The sequence below is a fragment of the Natrix helvetica genome (assembly GCF_964273705.1).
Source record: "Natrix helvetica genome assembly, chromosome: 1".
Lineage (NCBI taxonomy): Eukaryota > Metazoa > Chordata > Lepidosauria > Squamata > Natricidae > Natrix > Natrix helvetica.
Window position 1 is genome coordinate 340,310,058 of NC_138548.1, and position 20,284 is coordinate 340,330,341.

General features: G+C 44.0%; 1 protein-coding gene across 2 annotated transcripts in view; it reads right to left on the reverse strand.

Moving 5' to 3' along the window:
• Positions 1 to 18,665, reverse strand: part of IMPDH2 (inosine monophosphate dehydrogenase 2) — a 28,186-nt gene extending 9,521 nt beyond the window's left edge. The window contains exons 1-10 of one of the 2 annotated variants that reach the window (XM_081956750.1): positions 18,462 to 18,665; positions 13,518 to 13,566; positions 13,181 to 13,282; positions 10,265 to 10,339; positions 8,877 to 9,083; positions 6,344 to 6,431; positions 2,799 to 2,998; positions 2,393 to 2,483; positions 738 to 833; positions 245 to 316 (exon numbers count right to left, since the gene is read on the reverse strand). In XM_081956750.1, the coding sequence (XP_081812876.1) occupies positions 245 to 316; positions 738 to 833; positions 2,393 to 2,483; positions 2,799 to 2,998; positions 6,344 to 6,431; positions 8,877 to 9,083; positions 10,265 to 10,339; positions 13,181 to 13,282; positions 13,518 to 13,566; positions 18,462 to 18,559 (1,078 nt within the window). In that variant the 5' untranslated portion in view covers positions 18,560 to 18,665. The remainder of the gene's footprint in view (positions 1 to 244; positions 317 to 737; positions 834 to 2,392; positions 2,484 to 2,798; positions 2,999 to 6,343; positions 6,432 to 8,876; positions 9,084 to 10,264; positions 10,340 to 13,180; positions 13,283 to 13,517; positions 13,567 to 18,461) is intronic. The other variant, XM_081956751.1, reaches the window with a different exon arrangement.
• Between the last annotated feature and the right edge of the window lie 1,619 nt (positions 18,666 to 20,284).

A 20,284-nucleotide genomic window follows, 5' to 3' on the forward strand; every position in this document is an offset into this window, starting at 1 on the left:
GAAGGGAAACCTTCATTTGATAGCAACAGCATTAGAACCCTGCTTTTGGAAAAACTCAGAAGACAACAACAACAACAACAACTCCGTTTTAACACCCCCGTGTCTAAAGCCGTAAAACCTCCAGTGTGTCTCTAACCAGATTATGCTCAAACAAGCAAGAGGGTAGGAGGAGATAATGGGCAGCCAATCAGAGCCGTCCTCCAAGCCACAGAATTAAGGGGCAGGGAAGGGGGCAATGACTTACTATAGGTGCCAGTGACCGCGGAAGGGCATTTGGGGCTGTGGGACTTTAGGTCTGGAGGGACCTTTGGAGCAGCTGAACAAGACAAAAACACACAACAGTTTAGAGATAAAAAGAGGGGAGGAACAAGCAATACTCTCCTGAAGAGTGACACTGGGCAGACAGGCCACACTCCAATCCCTGCAGGAAGCGGGGAGGAAACGCCTCCAGCTATGAAACTGCTCTGGCTTTAGGAAGCCACAAGCCTCTCTTTGTTGTTTTCGATGCTGATTCGATACACAACTCAACATGTTCACGGGATCTTCTGACCTCGGTTGCTCCAGAGTAACACCTCGGCCACTCCGCTCAGAATTTGGGACAGATCAAAAGGGATCTAATCACCCACTAGACTACCCTCCCCACCCCGCCCACTCCCTTCCCAAAATGCTGTATATATTTTTCTCCAGCAATCCACTGGGTCGAATCCGGCTGATGGCCATGCAACGCTACCCTTTACCTTCTTGTGTGATGCAGATAGAGCCGCTGCCCATGCCAACCCTCAGGGCGTCAGACCCAGCGTCAATCAGGTTCTTTGCCTGGGCCGCTGTCACCACTGAGAAAAGGGAGAAAAAAAAAGACGTGTCAGGAAACTGGACGCCCTTCACGCAGCGGCGGCTGTCGTCACTCCAACACAAAGGACGCGGCTCCTCCTTCCAAATCAACAGGACAGTTTTGTACAAGACCGTTTTTCAGGCTGCAGGTGGTTCCTTGACTTATGACTGCTCGTTTAACGACACTTCAAAGTTACGACAGCTTCAGAAAACGGGACTTACAACCTGGGCTTTCACTTACAATTTTTGCGGCTCCTCAGCGGTTAAAAGATTGCAAATTAGGTGCCTGGCAACCGGCTTACATCTACGACTGGTTGTCACATTCCCAGCGGTCACATTATTTGTAAATTATTATTTTTTTTGCCAATTTCCAGCAAAAAATCCCCAACAACCACCCATTGGGATAGTTGGATTCACTTAACAACCATGGTGATTTGCTTAACAACTGACCTAAAATTGTCATAAAGTCAAGTCCGGCTCAACTTACAACTGCAGTGACTTACATTCCAGTCTCCATTGTGGCCATAAGTTAAGGACTACTTGTACAGAGGAAGCCATTATATCATGAGTTGAAAATGTAGGGTCAAATTCCGATTCTTGCTGGACTGTGTTGGACAAATCTGCTCTGACCATTGAAAATTGGGGTGATTGTTACTGGGACAGAGAACTACAACACAGCCCAGAATTTTGGTCATCAGTCATTGGGGTACGCAATTTGAGGTGCCATGTGACCAGACCCGATTTTACAATGGTCATCAAGTCAGTTATTGCTGTTGTAAAGCAAACCTGCATGTCCTTAAGTAAATCCATTCTTCTAGAAACTGGCAAAAAAAAAATCAAAAACCATTGCAAATCGTGATCATGTGACTGTGGGACCCTGCAACTATTTATGAATGAAACCAGTAATCTAGGACCTGAAATGTGATCCCATGACCATGGGGGCGGGGGTTAGCAGTTGTAATTTCGAGAATGGGTCGTAAGCCGTTTATTAAAAAATCGCTTGTCACTTTGAATGGTTAAGCAACTGGTGGTAAGTGTAGGACTTCCTGTACACTAATGAAGAAGAAATAGTTGATCTTTATTACAGTTATCCCTCAAGATACTGCTAATTTCGATATTTCATTGATCACATTTGAGTGATTTTACGATATAAAGGGTATCAATGCACCTGTCTCCTCATCCATAGCACAGTGGTGGGTTGCAGGCGGTATGCCTCGGTATGGGTGTATTGGAGCCTGCCTGGAGCACCGGATACCGTTCCGGTATGGTGCTCCGGAGGGCCCCACCCACCCGCCCGAGCTCCTTACCGGTCTTTTAAGTCTTCGGTGCTTCAGCGCACGATGCATACAGCGCCTGCGCAATGCTCCGCTGAGCAGCTGGAGCATTACGGAGGCTCGTGGAGGCGCTAAGACACATGCGTGCACTGCGTATGTGTGCGTGCTGCACGCATCTATGAGGACGCCGCCGGACCCGGAACCCACCATTGCCATAGCACATTTTATGAACTCAGCCAAACGTTCATCAAACACATACCAGCTGCATTACAAAGCTGAATAGTTACCATTGCCTCCAATGACTTGCAGATGAGGATATTTCTCCTTGATGTATTTGATCATGTTGATTTGAAAAATGGAGTTGCCCTGAGATGAATCCTAAGAAGAAAAAGAAGATTCCTGTACTGCTCTTTAAAAAAAAAAAATTCAAACCATTTGAGTTGGAATCTAACATCCTGTAAAAGTCCTTGCCAAATTCTTCTTTCCAGCTACTCGTTGGTACTGAATTTAAACGGAAGCAACTCAATAGCTAATTGAATCGATCAGAAAGTTTCAACAATACGAGCCCTAATCCCTCAGAACGCCTTCAACAATTACAATTTCACCTAATTATCAAAGCATGTCTAGCATGAAGTTCAGCCATTATCTCCCTTGCTACTCTTCATGGGGGCTCCCATTGTCTCCAAGACTTACCAATACGATGACATCAACTCCAGCTTGTGCCAGCAGATCGAGACGGTACCTATCGTCTTCATGAGTCCCAATGGCTGCCCCACAGAGCAACTGTTTTTTGGCATCCTTTGATGCCAGAGGATAGTCCCGATTCTTCTTCAGATCTGTGCGAGCAATTATGGCCACCAACTCTCCCTTTTCATTAACAATTGGCAATTTTCCTTGAAATTAAAAAAACAAAACAAAAGTGTGCTGTTATTTACGAGGAACAATTTTGGCTCCCCCCCCCCCTCTTCATTATTTATATAGATGGAAAATTCCAGTTCCCTTTTCAGTTTAATTGGCTATATTAGCATTTTTGACAACATGGCAACTAAAGTTACACAGCCTAGTACCTTCATTACATAGAATTCCAAAGCATCTGATACCTAATTCAGCTAAGGCTACAGAAGATGAATAATTAACCAAGAGGGGAGGGGGTGGGTGGGAAAATAGGATATCTATTGGAAGCTGAGGTTGAGAATATTTCTCTTTCTTTATAATAGTATTCATAGGTGCAGTGCAACATCATTTATTCAGTGTGTTTTTGTTTTATTTTGACCTACAAGAACCCAACTGTTACGGCTTAAAGACATTACCTTACATTGGAAAAAAAATATGATGCCTTATTCAAATCTGGCTTAGCCAAGGGTATCAACCTACTAAAAGTGAGGATTTAACTAGGATTTGAGCACAGAAGCTAGATGGTTTCCCCCCCCCCCCAATGGATAATGGGGTTATTTATTTACTGTAGCTATTTGTATGTCACCAGACAATATATTTGAATGACTGAATCGTCTCACTTTAAACAATATGGTCCTATTCTAACAATCTAGAACTACACTAGAAAATGCTGATACTGTACAATGTCGCATATTTACTTAAGAGGTTAGCAGGATTCGTGAATATTAGAGTGAATATTAGAGTCACAGCAACAAATCCATAAAGTTAACAAGTAATAATAATAATAATAATAATAATAATAATAATAATAATAATAATAATAATAATAATAATTTAATTTGTTAGCCGCTCCCTCTCCACAAGGGACTCGGGGCGGCGTACAATAAAAACATACATAAATGCATATACATACACACATACACATACACATACATAGACATACACGGAGGAGGTAACAATTAAATACATCACAATAATGATAATAAAATTAGCCATTAAAATACCCCATAGTAAGATTACAAATTTAAAAAAGGACTGTCAGGAGGAATAGGATAAACTACGGCTGAGCCAGGCCAGATAATTGAAAAAGGTGTGTCTTGAGCTTTGCACGGAAGGAGCGGAGATCGGAAGTAATCCTGATGTCAAGGGGGAGGTCATTCCACAGGGCTGGGCCCATCACAGAGAAGGCCCTGCTCCTGGGTGTCGCCCCCCGACACTGTTTAGCGGACGGCACCCGGAGAAGTCCCTCTCTGTGTGAGCGAATTGGTCGTAGGGATGTATGGGGCAGGATGCGATCCCACAGGTAACTAGGTCCTGTGCCATGGAGCGCTTTGAAGATCGTGATCAAAACCTTGAAACGCACCCGATAGACCACAGGAAGCCAGTGCAGCTCGCGCAGGAGAGGTGTTACATGGGAGTACCTAGTACTCCCCATAATCATCCGCGCGGCCACATTCTGGACCAACTGCAGCCTCCGAGTGCATCTCAAGGGAAGCCCCATGTAGAGAGCATTGCAGTAGTCTAGGCGAGACGTCACCAGCGCATGGGTGACTGTGCGTAAGGCATCCCGGTCCAATAAGGGGCACAATTGGCGCACCAGGCGGACCTGGTGGAACGCCCCCCTTGCCACGGCTGTTACATGGTCATCCATGGACAGCCGGGCATCCAGGAGGACGCCCAAATTGCGCGCCCGCTCCATGGGGGCCAGATGCTCGCCCCCAATGGCCAGAGATGAAAGCAACTGGGGGGCCGGAAGCCACAGCCACTCCGTCTTGGAGGGGTTGAGTTTGAGTTGGTTGTCACCCATCCAGACCCGTACGGCTTCCAAGCACCGGGACATCATTTCGACGGCCTCGTTGGGGTGGTTCGGAGTGGAGATGTACAGCTGAGTGTCATCAGCGTACAGATGATATCCCACCCCAAAGCCATGGATGATCTCGCCCAGCGGTTTCATGTATGTGTTGAACAGGAGTGGCGAGAGGACCGACCCCTGTGGCACCCCACAAGTGAGGGGGCTCAGGGTCGATCTCTGCTCCCCTGTCAGCACACGTTGCGTCCGGCCGGAGAGGTAGGAGCCGAACCACTGTAAAACGGTGCCCCTAACTCCCAACCCCTCCAGCCGGTGCAACAGGATACCATGGTCGATGGTATCGAAAGCCGCCGAGAGATCTAATAGGACCAGGATAGAGGAGCAACCCCTATCTCTGGCCCTCCAGAGATCATCAACCAACGCGACCAAGGCCGTCTCCGTGCTGTGCCCGGGTCGGAAGCCGGACTGGCGCGGGTCTAGATAATCATTCTCCTCCAGGTGACGTGGAAACTGTTGGGCCACCACACTCTCTACAACCTTCGCTAAGAAGGGAAGGTTGGAGACTGGACGATAATTAGCTAGCTCCGTTGGGTCCAGGGAAGGCTTCTTGAGTAAGGGTCTCACAACCGACTCTTTCAAGGCGGCCGGCAGAGACCCCTCGCCCAACGAAGCATTCACTAGGCCCAGGAGCCAGTCGCGTGTAACCTCCCAGGATGCCAGTACAAGCCAGGAGGGACACGGGTCCAATAAACATGTGGTAGATCGCAGACGTCCACGTAACCTGTCCAAATCCTCGATGGCAACCGAGTCAAACTCCTCCCAGAATGGTCTCTCAAGACTCGCCTCGGGCGTCTCCACTAGCCCACTGAAAGGGACCCATTCCCTCCGGATTTGAGCGACTTTATCCTGCAGATATTTCCCAAATTCCTCTGCCCTCACCTGTAGAGGGGCTTCCCGCGGCCTCTGAAACAGAAGGGAGCGGGTTACCCGGAACAGGGCGGCAGGGCGGTTATCTGCGGACGCAATAAGAGCGGCACAATGTCGACGTTTGGCCGCTCTTAATGCCACAAGGTACGTCCTTAAGTAGGTTCGTACCTCTGCTCGGTCAAATTCGGAGCGGGAGGATCTCCAACGACTCTCTAGCCGTCTCTTGTGGCGTTTCATCACCCTTCATCACAACAAAGCCCTAAAGTTTAAGCGCAGGATTAATAGCAATAGCACTTAAACTTATATACCGCTTCACAGTGCTTTACAGACCTCTCTAAGCTGTTTAGAGTCAGCGTATTGCTCCCAACGATCTGGGTCCTCATTTTACCCACCTCGAAAGGAAGGAAGGCTGAGTCAACCTTGAGCCTGGTGAGATTTGAACTGCTAAATTACAGGCAACTGGCAGGCAGCAGAAGTAGCCTGCAGTACTGCACTCTAACCACTGCGCCACCGTGGCTCTTAAATGTACATTAAATACTTAAATACATGGAGAATGTAATAGTGTAATATTCAATACATAAACTATTTTGTAGCTATTCTCATATACCTTTTTTACTCCTCTGCAAGATTTCATTTGCTTCTTTTAATGTAACTCCTGCAGGAGCTACAACAAGATCTTCCCGTTTGGTCATGATCTACAAAAATAAAAAAACTAAAGTAAGACAAATGTCTTTTCCATTTTGGCTGAGAAAAGCAGCACTGTCTAATAGGGAAATATTTGTCAGTCCAGAGTAATCTAATGTAATATTTATTATTATGGAGAAGGAAAGACCTTTCAGTCAGACTTGATACAATTAGCTTAATGCGGAAAGGAGCAATTTACCATAATGGAAAGAAAGTAACTTAATGCCGGACATTATTACTGTTCACAAATCAGGAATTAACACAACTTAAAGTGATTGTTTCTATCTGGCTTCTCAACTAGTGGTAACCATCAGTTTTTAAAGATCCGTTTCAGACATAACTTCAGATTTAACAGTTCAGTTTCAAAACCACAAGTGAAATACTGTATTTTTCGGAGTATAAAACGCACCAAGATTTTGAAGAGGTAATTTTTTTAAAAAAAAAATTGCACTCTGCAGACCTCCCAAACCCTCTGCACGCCTCATTTTTTGTGAAAAACAGGGCGTGCAGAGAGTTTGAGAGGCTGCAAAGTGCTCCTGGGGGCTGGGGGGGGGCAAAAATGAGCAAAAAAGGCCCATTTTTCGCTCACTTTTGCCCTCCTCAGCCGCCAGGAGAACTTTGCAGGCCTCCCAAACCCTCTGCACGTCCATTTTTGTGAAAGCGGCAGGGTTTCGGAAGGCCAAAAATTCAGTGTATAAGACGCACCCAGATTTTCACCCTCTTTTTTTGGGGAAAAAAGGTGCATCTTCTACTCCAAAAAATACGGTCATTCTTAAAAATAAAAGAAAATCCATCAGTAATGTTTTTCACCTCCAATGTCTGTCCCAACCTTATGATTCCATGATTATAAACAATAACTGCAACGTTAGGAAAACTGAAACTAATGCTATTCTGTATTAATCGCTAACAAATCTTATAGCTTGGAACACTGTGGAGAGAAAGTGCTAGAATTATTTTTTCCCTCTGGAATCTAATTGTTGTAGATGGGCTGTATGTATTAAGTGTGTTAAATGGCGAAAGTTTAATCACAAGTGCCTCCAGCTACAAACGGAAGCAGTGTAGCCTAGACGCGGGCACTCATTCTCATTTGCCTACAGATTCAATGTCGAAGACTGAAGGATTAAGATGTCTGACCTCACAGAAATTCTATTTGGAGCCGTTTCACGGTAATCGGCTGTAGCTTTTCCTTCTCCCGTTTCCACTTTATTAGAAATCCTTTAGAAAAGTGTTACAGGCAATTTCTGTCTGAACTTTAAATCATGCCATTAGCTGATCTTGGTCAGCGCAAATCCAAAAATAGCACAGGGAATCAGAGCCAAGTGTAAGACAGGTTGGAATGCTGCAGTGCTAAAACCCCCACATCCAGTTACAGTCGTGACATGGATGCTCATTCCAAAAGGCTTTTTCCATCAGGCAATGGGAAGACAGCCGGCTGGCTGAACAGGGAAATAGTAACTTGCAAAAACAAAGGCTATGCTGCATGCTCTCTGGAAAAAAGGAGCAGGGCTTGGAACATGTTTTTAGAAAGCGGTTGCTGAGGGAAACAAAATACCGCAAAACTAAAAACACATATTTAATAGTAAAGCCTAGGTCCGTGATGGTGAACCTATGGCACGCCGGCCACAGGTGGTATGTGGAGCCATCTCTGCAGGCACGAGCCGTTGCCCTATGTCAGCTCCACCATGCATATGTGCGCACCGGCCGGCTGATTTTTGGCTGGCCCCGCCCACACCGCCCCTCCTAGGAGTCTCCGCGTGGCCTGTTGGGAATGCCAGGTAGGTAAACGGGCCTTCTGGAAATGGGCCGTTACTGGCCTCCGGAGGGCCGGGGGAGGCTGTTTTTGTCCTCCTGGAGGCTCCAGGAAAGCCTCCAGAGCCTGGGGAGAGCGAAAACAGGCCTACTGGAAGTCCGGAAATGGGCCGTTACCAACCTCTGGAGACTCCAGGGAGGCCTGCTAGGACCAAAACGGGGCATGTGGGGGTCACACGCACAAGTGCGGGGGGGGGGAGAGCATGGGGGAACCTGGGGAGGCATTGCTTTATGGGTGTGGGCACACGTGCGCACGCTATCGTACGCAGGCTTTTGGCACCTAAGGGAAAAAAGGGTAGCCACCACTGCCCTAGGTGCCTTAGCTCAAATGCAAACCTTCCTCAAAAGCAATTATCATAAAACATAGCATGGAATCATTAAAGACAACAGAGTAAAGCGTATCTTTTATATCAGGGGTCTTCAACCTTGGCACCTTTAAGGCTTGTGGGCCTCAACGGGGAGAATTCTGGGAGTTGAAGTCCACAAGCCTTAAATTTGCCAAGGATGGAGACCCCTGTTTTATATAGTCGATGCTGTTTTTTTTTAAAATCAATACATCATTAAGCAAATTTCTTTCTGACTCTGGTCGGCGTACAATAACGAGGGCCAAAGTGCTTTCTTTTCTTTCCGAGAATCCCTTCACCAACCTCATTAAGGGGCAGATCGTGCTCTTCCTCTTTCAGGAAATCAATGTCTCGGGATGAGATAATCCCCATGAGCCGGCTACCCATCTTCCCATTGTCTGTTATGGGGATGCCACAGAATCCATGACGGGCTTTCGCTTCAAAAACATCTCGGACGCGATCATTAGGGCTCAGCACCACCGGATCTGTGATAAATCCTTGTTCATATTTCTGGAATAGGACACATTAAAAAAGAAGAATGAGAGACTGAGACATGAAAAGAAGAGTCATATCATTCCTAGTAGGGTGCTCTCTATCTTTGCCAGATCCTTTGAGATTATTTATTTATCAGATGTTTAACTGCCTTTATTACTTCATAAGTAACTCAAGGAGGTAGATATATCCTTCCCCCTCTTTTTTTCCCCTCAGCAACAATCCTGTGAGGTAGGCTGAGTTGAGAGAGGGTGACTGGACCAGATTCACCCAGCCAGCTTTCATGCCTAAAACGGGACTAGAACTCACAACCTCCTGATTTACTAGGCCAGCACCTTGACCATTACACCAAACTGGCTCTCCAGTTTGAATATAGGATGATGAACAATTATTATTGTAGAATGTAATGCTATGGCTCTGAAGCACAACTGAGGATTCTCCAAAGTACCAAACACAGATGCACATGTAAGCAGTGTGCAAACAACATGCTATAATTTTAGCTACCTAGAATGGGAAACGTCTATCCCAGTGCATATGGAGGCATCAAAGAAATTATAGTCTGTAAATTGATTCTGGGCACTTTACAGCTAAAAAGTTACTGTAGAACAGGGGTGTCAAACTCGATTTCATTGAGGGCTGCATTAGGGTTGTGTTTGACCTTACGGGGGCGTGGCCAGAGTGGGATTGGCCAGCTCAACGTCACTCATGTCAGGGGCACCTGTAGTGACCTGAGCACCCTGCCAACGAAAATGGAGCTTGGGAGGGCTCCGCACAGCCCTACCGAGCTCCTTTTTTACTGCCAGAAGCACCACGGGCCAGTCCTTCCCTGTTCCTAGGCAATCCTACAGGCCAGATTTAAGCACCCCGTGGGCCACATCCCGCCCGCAGGCCTTGAGTTTGACATCCCCGCTGTAGAATGATAGAAATGTACTTCACTGTATAAATTAGTAACTGTAATGCCAAAATAATTAGAATCAGTTAAATATATCCTGTTTTAGGCCCCACCAGTTGCTGATCTTAACTCTGATCAGAAGACTTTAATTAAATGCAAGTACTAACTTTTGGAAGACATTAAATGTCATAAGACAAGGAATTTGGGAAGAAGAGAAGAGAAAGCATGCAATCACTTATCAAATCAACTTGTCACATGATCTTTCATTTCAGCTATAATAACTTGCACAGACATTTGTTGGTTTTACCTTAACTTTCCGTACTTCATTGGCCTGGAATTCTGGGGTACAGTTATGATGGATGAATCCTATTCCTCCTGTGAGCTGAACAAATACAGAAAAAGAAAACACCATGCTGAAACTAGAATAAGTTCCATCATTTCCCTCTGCCAAGAGGCAACGAGTTCAGCAGGAATGCTTCCCAGACTGATGCACTTATTTAAGGAGAAGATTCCATCTTGGAAGAACATAATGTTAAAAAAGACTGATAGGACAGAAATACAAACTTTGAAGAATATGTGTAAAACTCAGCTTTTTAGTTTTATATATACGAAAAACAGGAGGGAAGAAATGTTCAGGTCTACAGCATTAATGAAATCATGTGTTGTTGTTGTTTTTAAAAAAGGGGGGCATTTAAATTTTAATCGTGTAAAATACCGATGCTTCCTTTCTTTCCTTAGGACCTTTGTGTCCTGAATATTGAACTGCCTTTGAATATGCTCTCCGAAAACCAGGAGACAGCTTGACACAAGGAAAGTGACATGAAACCTGGACAATTGGGGAGCAGCAAAGGAATGTCATACCTAGAAAAACTTCATAAATAACAGAAAGTGATAGTCCGCCTCATTCTGCCATTAAGATTTATATAGCAGCGACTTCCGGTTCCGGCGGCTACGGCAACGGGCAAGTCTTTGCCCGCTCCCGCTCTCCCGGTGGGCTTCCCCCGCTTCTGGGGGGGCATAGGACGCCCCGAAGAGGCGTCCTGCCGAGGGAGCGGCTCGCGGAGGGCCCTGGCATCGGCGGCGGCTGGTGGGGGCTTCTCCGCTTTGCTCTAGGCACCGGGGAGCAGTTTCGGAGGGCGTGCCTGCGTCTCGCCCCATGCCGATCGGGCAGCGTAAAATTGAAGGAAGCAGCGGCGGTATGGTGAGGTGCTTCCTTTCTCCATTCCTTTTTTGTTGAATTGATGGACTTTTCAGCAAGGTTATAAGTTAAACTTTCGGAGCTTCGTTGGAGGTGCGGTTAGAGGGGGGGGATTTCCCCCCCCCCTTGGACAAGCGGCTTGAAAAAATTCTGCTTTTGCCCCTAGGAGGAAGGAGGAGGGGGGAGAGCCAACTAATGATGCCTCACCCCTGTAAAAGTGATTTTCACTGGACTTAGTTTTATAATTTGTTGATGACCTGAGAACTTTGTGAACTTTTGAAATTTTACTATGCCTCTGAGCCCAAAGCTGGCAGGGCAAGATGGCACACCTCCGTTGTCTTCATGAACTGTGAAACCTGACTCCACCTTTAAAACTCAGGCTTCCGGTCTTTGTCTCCGTACTACCCAGAGGAATCTCTTGTGGATTGCTATTTCCTGAACCTTCTGGAGAGGAAACCTTTTCTTAACGCTAGATTGACCAAAGAAACTCTCACTTGTTTGGATTTTCTGCCTCCTGGACTCATCTGCCTGCTCTACTTCTCCAGCTGTCCAGTCTCTACACTGACTGACTTCTCTGTTTTATAAACTATGTCTCCAAAAAGACCACCACCTGGAAAACCTGGCTTTGCTACTTCTGCACCGACATCTGCAACATCCAGCCCTGCCACACAGTCAAAGATTACAGAAATGATGCAACCTAAGAGCACAGAGTTGGATTTGCTGCAAATGCTTCAACAACTCATACAGGGCCAGGAAGAAATTAAGAAACAACTAAAGGAAATGAAGGAAGAAATTAAAGAGAATCAAGTCCAAATTTATAAGAACTCACAGAGACTGGACCTTGTGGAGGGTGGGGTGGCGGAGGCGAGGGGGGTGGTGGAAGTTTTACAGAAGAGTAACAAAGAACTTGATATTCAACAAATGAAAACAGAGTTTGAGAGAATGTCCTTTTATCTTAGATTTCAAAATGTCATAGAAACAGATGGGGAAAATATAAGGGACATTATGACCAACATCTTAGCTGAATACATACACAAAGACAAACAACAGATGGAGTGGGAGATAGACTTGGCCTATAGAGTGAATTCAGCATACGCTAGGACACACAATGTACCCAGGGAGGTTCATATTAAATTCCTTAGGAAAAGCACAAGAGACGCAATTCTGGGTGTACAAAGGGGGCAAACATTGACATACCACGATAGGGAGATAACCATCTTGAAGCAGATCCCAAAAAAAATTAGGGAGAAAAGGAAAAGCTATTCGCAATTGGCGAATAAATTATACCAGAAAGGGGTGTGGTTTAGATGGTTGATGCCTGAAGGGATGTTGATATTCTGGGAGGAGACAAGAATTAGAATTAATACACCCATAGAGGCTCAGGCCTTTATGGAAAAAAATAAAGCAAACCTAGAAAAAACAGAAGATCCTACAACGGTTATACAGGATACGGGAGGGGCCGGAGCTCTGCCAGCGGGGGGGGGGGGGGGGGGAAGGGGCAATACCAAGAAAGCTCAGATCACAAAAATGAATAAGAAAACCACATTGCTATAAACATACCGAAAGTAATAGTGAAATTATATTTAGAAAATATGTTATAATATATAAGTTGATTGAAAACTTTTATTTCTATATGCTGATTTTACATGATTATGTATTAATGTTTTATATCTAGATGTATACTATGAGTTTGGAGGGAGGGGGCGTCTGCCATACTTGCAACTGCCAAAATTTGTATATTATTCCACATACCCTTTTCCTAGTAAATGTTTTAAAAAAACCAATAAAAATTTTTGGAAAAAAAAAAAAATTTATATAGCAGCAATTCCAAAGTTTCTCTCCGCTAATGGGATTACTGGCACCATCTCTCGTATCTTTCATCAAAAACGAATTCTACTGTATTACACAAATCCTAAAGAGCAGCATTTAGGACCACAGTTCAAATGACAAAAAAAGAAAATACGCTCTGCAGTTAACCTATCAGATTACGCCAATCCTTCCCTCTCCCCACTTCTATTTACTTACTGCCATTGCAATAGCCATGTTGGCCTCTGTTACGGTGTCCATAGGGGAGGATACCAAGGGGGTTTTCAAGCTTATCTTCTTGGTTAGAGCAGAAGTCAAGTCCTTAAAATAAGCAGATTTATTCAGTAACAAAATGTGACATCCTTTCAAGATTCCAATTTTGCTAACGTGGGCACAAGGCCATTTTAAAAATGTCTAATTTAAAAAGAATTTTAGATTTTTTTAAAAAAAACTTCTATGGTTATGAAACTCTACATTAGTATTATTATAGAAGAAGAAAGCAGTTAATTCAGAACATTTCTCTAATATGCTACACAAACGCCAATCCCATACTCACCACTTGGTCTGCAGTAAAATCTATGTAGCCAGGGAGAATAAGGAAGTCACTGAATAACGAAGAAGGAAGAAAAATGTTATTGAGCTTGTTTGTGATACAAATACAGTTCTTGTTAACGTGTAAATATAGCTTCTATTTTGTGAATCTTTGTAAGCATGTTTGAGAAATTGCTTGTTATAATTCACATCCCAGAAACTCTGATGCTAAGGTCCAGACTCAAAATGCTGCAACTAGGCAGGTTATTGCTTAATAAGAACAATCTAACCCTCTTATTAATTACAGAACTTAATTCCATCCCTGCAAACCTTATTTCCTGATGATGTGTGTAGCTTATTTTCCTCTTCAATCCCAAGAGGGGTTTGTTTGTTTTTTGGCTGATTTTCAAAGAAGATAATTATGTCACTAATTGTAGTCACAGAACTTCAACATAATATGTAGCTTGAGCCTAAGAAATTTGCATGTGCATGCAAGGCCAAAACTGCCAGATCCAAAACATGTTAATCAGTCGTGAAATTCAATTTTTTTTACTACCGGTTCTGTGGCCGTGGCCTGGCGGGCGTAGTGTGGCTTGGTGCGCATGGCAGGAGAAGGATACCGCAACATCTCCATTCCCACCCACTCTGGGCCCAGCCAGAAATGGCATTTGCTGGTTCTCCAAACTACTCAAATTTTCCACTTCCGGTTCTCCAGAACCTGTCAGAACTTGCTGGATTTCACCCCTGACGTTAATGGTCAAAGCAGGTTTCATCAAATTTCATGCACATCTATGCAGCCATAACACTCGAGCCATGCTCCTACTCTAACACTGGTCTCAAAAGGGAAGGTAAAATGCAAGAACAAAAAAAATGAACAATTTATAAGGATTAAAAATAATTAGCAAAAGCAAAAATGTACCCTTAAGGCACAGATTCTAAGGAAAGCAATAGCAATATATTTCCCAAGAAAATCTCTCTGTGATTCAGATATGGCATTGTTGTTGTTTTTTTAAATTTTTTTCAACAGTAGAGTTCAGCCCACGGAATTGTTACATAACTAAAACCACTTTAAAAATATGCATGTCCAATTAATATAGACATGGGATGGCTTCGAGCCTGTTAAGACACAATAGGCTACCTTCGTTAACTCCAAGGGCTATTTCCAGAACTTTTTTGTGTGTTTTTGCCTTTTCAAAGGACAGAGTCTGTAATTATAACTAGCGTATATACATGGATGTCAGTCCTTGCTTTCTTGAGGAGCAGTGCTGACCAAGATTTCATCTCGAGACCCTGAAAATGACTATATTTAGTGATGCATTTTATTGGCTGTCCATCTTACCACAGGATAACCCGGGGCAACTTATAAAAAGGTAAAAACAATGCAAAGCTAAAAGCCATAAATAAAATACTATCAAGAACCAAATACCCTGGCCTAATTAAAAGATGGAGAGAGTGGGAGCAGGATGGGTGGGAGGAGGGATCTGTTGTTACTCTATCAATCACGTCCACCATGATGCTTCCTCATTGGAGCTTCCAGCTAACTGGCAGAGCCAAGTTTTTATATTCTCATGGAAGGTCAGGAGGGTTGGAGCTGACCTCACCCACTACTACCAATTAGAGTGAAAGTACTAAACTAGATACACCAGTTGTGACAGGAAATATGATCAAGATTTTCCAGTTATAGGGAAACACTTTCAGAAAATTATGGACATCGGGCAATTGAATTTTGCAAGCACCTTATCATACATCTATCTTATTGGAGTTTCCTTCTAATCTTTCTATTCCCCACTAATCAGTCAGAACTGATGAAGCTTTCTGGACGAGAAGCAAAATGTTTTCAGGGAAAAAAGCAAGAAAGTCCAGTTGCCTTTTGAAAAGCACCATTGGGACAACTGTGACATGAATGATTGAGAATCTCCACAGACATTCAAGAGGAAATGCTAGCTGATGTTTAACCAAACTATGAATCAAACTTGAAAATCTTCCAGTCCTAAAAAAACCTTCCATTGAACTTCTTATGCAAACAGATATCTAGGGTTATGCTGAAAACATGCAATAAATACTGAGAGATTTAACCTCTACACACTTTCGTAATCCCAATCTACCTTCTGTACTATTAATGCTTACAAATAACAATTTTATAATGTTGCCATTTTTACATATAATATTTGTATGAATTTCTGAATCTGACTGGAACCTGCCTTAACTATCTCTGTACAAACTTTGTGATAACTCTGACACTAAAATGTGTAATATAAAAGTCACGTTCTGCATTAATGCAATACAATGAATAGTGCTAACAGCTTGGTGAGAAAAATTGCTTGCTATTAGGATTTTACTGCATTTATCTGTAGATAGCAGCTGATACCTATTGGTTATAAAGAATCCGGTGTTTCAACTGCAAAGCGTATTGCACATAGATAACAATTATTTATAGATAGCAGTTTTGTAAGGCAGGTTATTATGGGAGTATTGCTGGTAAGAAAATACAATCAACTTACAGGATAGGAGTTATTTTCAAAACACTTTCTCAAATGATTTCCTAGACAAAGAAACTTACGTACGTATGTAAACATGCTCTATCACCAGGGGTGGGTTCCTGCCAGTTCTAACCTCTTCTATAGAATTGGTTCCACAAATCTACAGTGCTGTTTAGAACCGGTTCCAGCTCTCCCCCCACCCCCCGTCTGCACATCATCAAAATGAAGAGTGAGAGGAGAAATTCTAGGAGTTGAAGTCCACAAGTCTTAAAGCTGTCAAGTTTGAACACCCCTAGAGGTTTTTTTTTTCTAAAGGGTTAGGGGTGCAAGGGTCTTGTAACTTGACAGCTTTAAGACTTGCGTGCTTCAAATGCCAGTTTCTGAGCCAACATTTTGGTTGCTAAGCAAGAACATTGTTAAGTGAGTTTCACCACATTTTACAAGTTGGCCACTCCCACCCGGTCACATGGCTGGCAAGCCACTCCCACCCGGTCACATGGCTGGCAAGCCACTCCCACAAAACAAGCCACACCTACAGAAGAGGTTCTAAAAAAGTTTGAAACCCACCACTGTCTCTCACCAAGAGAATTGGAATCACATGAAACTCCATTTGCTAATGAAGGGGTGAGTATAGAAGACAGTGAATTGAAAAAAAAAAAGCAGTTGGACTTTCTGCCATGTAAGTGATATACAAGTCCTTATTCTTTTTGTTTTTTGGAAAACAATCTCAAACTTTCCAATAGCCATGCCTTATCACTTGAACTCCTTTAATATGATTTTGGCTATTCTCATGAATTTTAACAACTGAGTTGTTTTTTCTTTTACTGGTAACTTCCTTGAGTATGAATGGTAAGACATAAACTATAAAAATAAGTAGGTCTATAATAGAGTGCCTTATTAACCACCAGCACAAAATGCTCAGAATATGGTTGGAGTGCATTCGCTGTCCCTTCCAGTTTCTTATATAAAGATTATGACCTAAGGACTAAAATTGGTCACATGAAGCAACAGGTGGCTTAGTAATGCATATGCTGTGTCCAAACTTTGTAGAAATACATGTAACCTGAGAAACTATATTAAATGATTCCCTAGGATGGAACTACACCGCCCGCGCCCCCAAAGGAAAGCAATGAGCCCAGTGGCATAGATAGTTCATAGCAACATGTATATTTCACATTTGTGACCACAACATTTAAGAGACAGACACCATTACCTTACAAGCCTGCAAAGTGTAGAATGTTGAGATATGCAGAATATATGTCAACATTTAAACATTAAATTTAAACTCTCTCTTCCCACTTATGACTATAACCATGTGGCTTGTATCTTTAAAATTTATACTGTTTTATTCATTTCCTAATATAATTTGATTGCTTATTAGTAACCTATGACTAGGTGTTGTGTCTTATGATTCTTGATGAATGTATTCTATTTTATTTTTCTTTATGTACACTGAGAGTATATGCAACAAAGACAAATTCCTTGTGTGTCCAATCACACTTGGCCAATAAATAATTTTATTCTATTAAGGGGAAACAGAAAGGATAGCTAAAATGACCAGAAGATACTCCTCCTTGACCATCAATATGCAATGTAAAAAAGAATGATTCCACAAATGTTTATTTTGCTCTGAGTTCTAACCACCCAATGAAAGTAAAGCTACATATAGCTAGAAGAAGAGGTCTCTTTCACTACTGGTTAGGAAAGAAGCAAAGCCTATATTCTCAGGTATTCACACTAGTGGAATTATTACTACTATATTATTAGATTTACTATGTCAGGAACGTTTTGAGTTTAAAGGCTCCTTATTTCCTACCATCATCCATACACATCGTTCCAATCGTTTTTTTTAAATTCTACGCTATGCACAATTGCGCTTAAGTTATAAAAAATCCTCCACCAGGGGAAACTTAGGACATCCCTTTACAGAGTAACCGAGAAGGGACCAGCCTACACTAATAATCACGCGCGGCGGCGATCTTTAAGGGCGGCGGGGGGGGGGGGGGAAGCTGACTTTATCTCCAGCGGAAGACTCCGAGGGGCTCCTAAATTTTCCTTTCGGTCCTCCCCCCCCCCAAGCTGGCATTGTCCCCGTTGTTTCGATGTTTGGCAACTGGAACTGATTGTCCCAAAAGACGCCGGTCCTCCTGCACTTTCGGAGCACCTTGTCCGCAGAGACCCTGCCAACTTCCAACCCCCGTCCCGCCATGCCGACCAGAGCCGCCTCGCCCTCCTTGGACGCCCGCCCGGGTCCACCGTCTTCAACCCTTCAAACGGCGCGGCGGCCAGGCTACCTCGGAACGGTAAGTGTGAGTGGGGATCGCCGCCGGGGCGCTTGGAGAAACTCAAGCTCGGGATCATCCCCCAACCCTCGGGATCCGTCACCATCACCATCACTCCCCTCCCGCCTGACCGGGCACCGCATGGCAGATCAGCTGCCCTGCCGCTGCCACGCTCGTCCGCCTTCCCTTCTCTTCCCTCCTCCTCACTTGTAAGTCAGCCCGTCGCCACAGTTCAGCATCTGCTGCACCGTGAGCCCGTCGTCCGGCACGTAGCCGGTGCCGCCACTGATCAGGTAATCGGCCATAGCCCGTCGGGTCGACTCGTGGGGGCCGTCCGACTGCTTGAGCGCGCTGGATACGATTCGCGCGCCTCCTGGCCTCAGAAAGACCGGGACGTCACCGACGCGAGACAGAAAAGAAAGGAGCGCGCGGGGAGGCCCCGCCCCTCCGTAGACCCGGTGACGTCAGTGAAAAGCGGCTTTTTTCCCCTCAAGCTCCTTGGAGGCGGGGCTGCTCTTTTCCTCCCTCCCCCTCCCCCCGGCTCTTATTCGAAGCCGAGCTGAAAAGTGAGAAGGGGGCGTGTCCTTTGCCCTTCCCCTCGCTCCCTTTTTTTTTCTTTTGATGCGCCGAAATAAGCTAAGAGCGCTCTGGAGAGGCGTCCTTCTCTCGTTCTTTTAAACGTCTGTGGAGATTCTCAGTCATTCTAAGTCATAGTATAGCCTTTATTGTCATTGTACATCATGTACATATACCAAGACAACTAGACACAAGAACAGGTTTTTTTTTCATGCATATTACCTCGTTGCTATTTATGTGCACCCCTCAAGCCTCAGAAGCCCTTCTCTGAGCCTTGCTTCTTTGGCACCTCCGTAAGTGGGGCAAAGTGCTATCAACGGATTGTGACTGTGGGGCTGAAAAATAAATTCCCGCACAATAGTGACTGTCAAAACAGAGCCTATAACACGAAGTAAAAATATATATATTTGCAACTTAAGATATAACCTTCCCGTCAAGATTTCAGATTATGTTTTATATTTTGCTCCTGTTTTAACTGCAAGTGAATGTGCTACAGGATAAATAAAACGAACTAGTCTACTCGTGGGATACATGCGTTTGGTTCTCGGGAGACTTTTTCTACTTTTAAGCCCTTGCTTAGGACGAGTCAGGTCGATGGGTGCCCTGCAGCTCAACTAAAGAACAAGAGTCCCACAGGTGCTTTTTCAAGAGGCAACTGGACTTTCTGGTTTTTCTTTGAAGATGTTTTGCTTCTCATCCAAGAAGCTTCTTCAGCTCTGACTGGATGGTGGGGAATGGAAGGATTTACAATATATTCCTTGCAGTCATCTTGGTCATTAGCACTCATTAGCACCAGATAACTGCAAGGAATATAAATCCTTCCATTCCCCACCATTCAGTCAGAACTGGAGAAGCTTCTTGGATGAGAAGTGAAACGTCTTCAAAGAAAAACCAGAAAGTCCAGTTGCCTCTTGAAAAAAAACACCTTTGGGACAACCAGACAACCACAATCACTCCACGCACACGTGGAAATGACTAGTTTTTCTCCCCCCACTTTTCCCCCCTAATTACTTGCATAGGGATTATTCTTTATGCTATTTATGTTGTTTGTATTTTTTGGTTATGGATTGCACCAGTAAGGCTAAAACTAATTTCGTTGTATAGAATAGAATAGAATTGAATTCTTTATTGGCCAAGTGTGATTGGACACACAAGGAATTTGTCTTTGGTGCATATGCTCTCTGTGTACATAAAAAGACAAGATACATTCGTCAAGAATCATAAGGTACAGCACTTAATGATAGTCATAGGGTACAAATAAGCAATCTGGAAACAATATCAATATAAATCGTAAGGATACAAGCGACAAAGTTACAGTCCTGCAGTCATAAGATGGGCGATAGGAACAGTAATACTAATGTAGCCTTAGTGAACTGTTTGACGGTGGTGAAGGAATTACTTGTTTAGCAGAGTGATGGTGTTCAGGGAAGTATCTCTCCTCCTCTTTTCCTTAG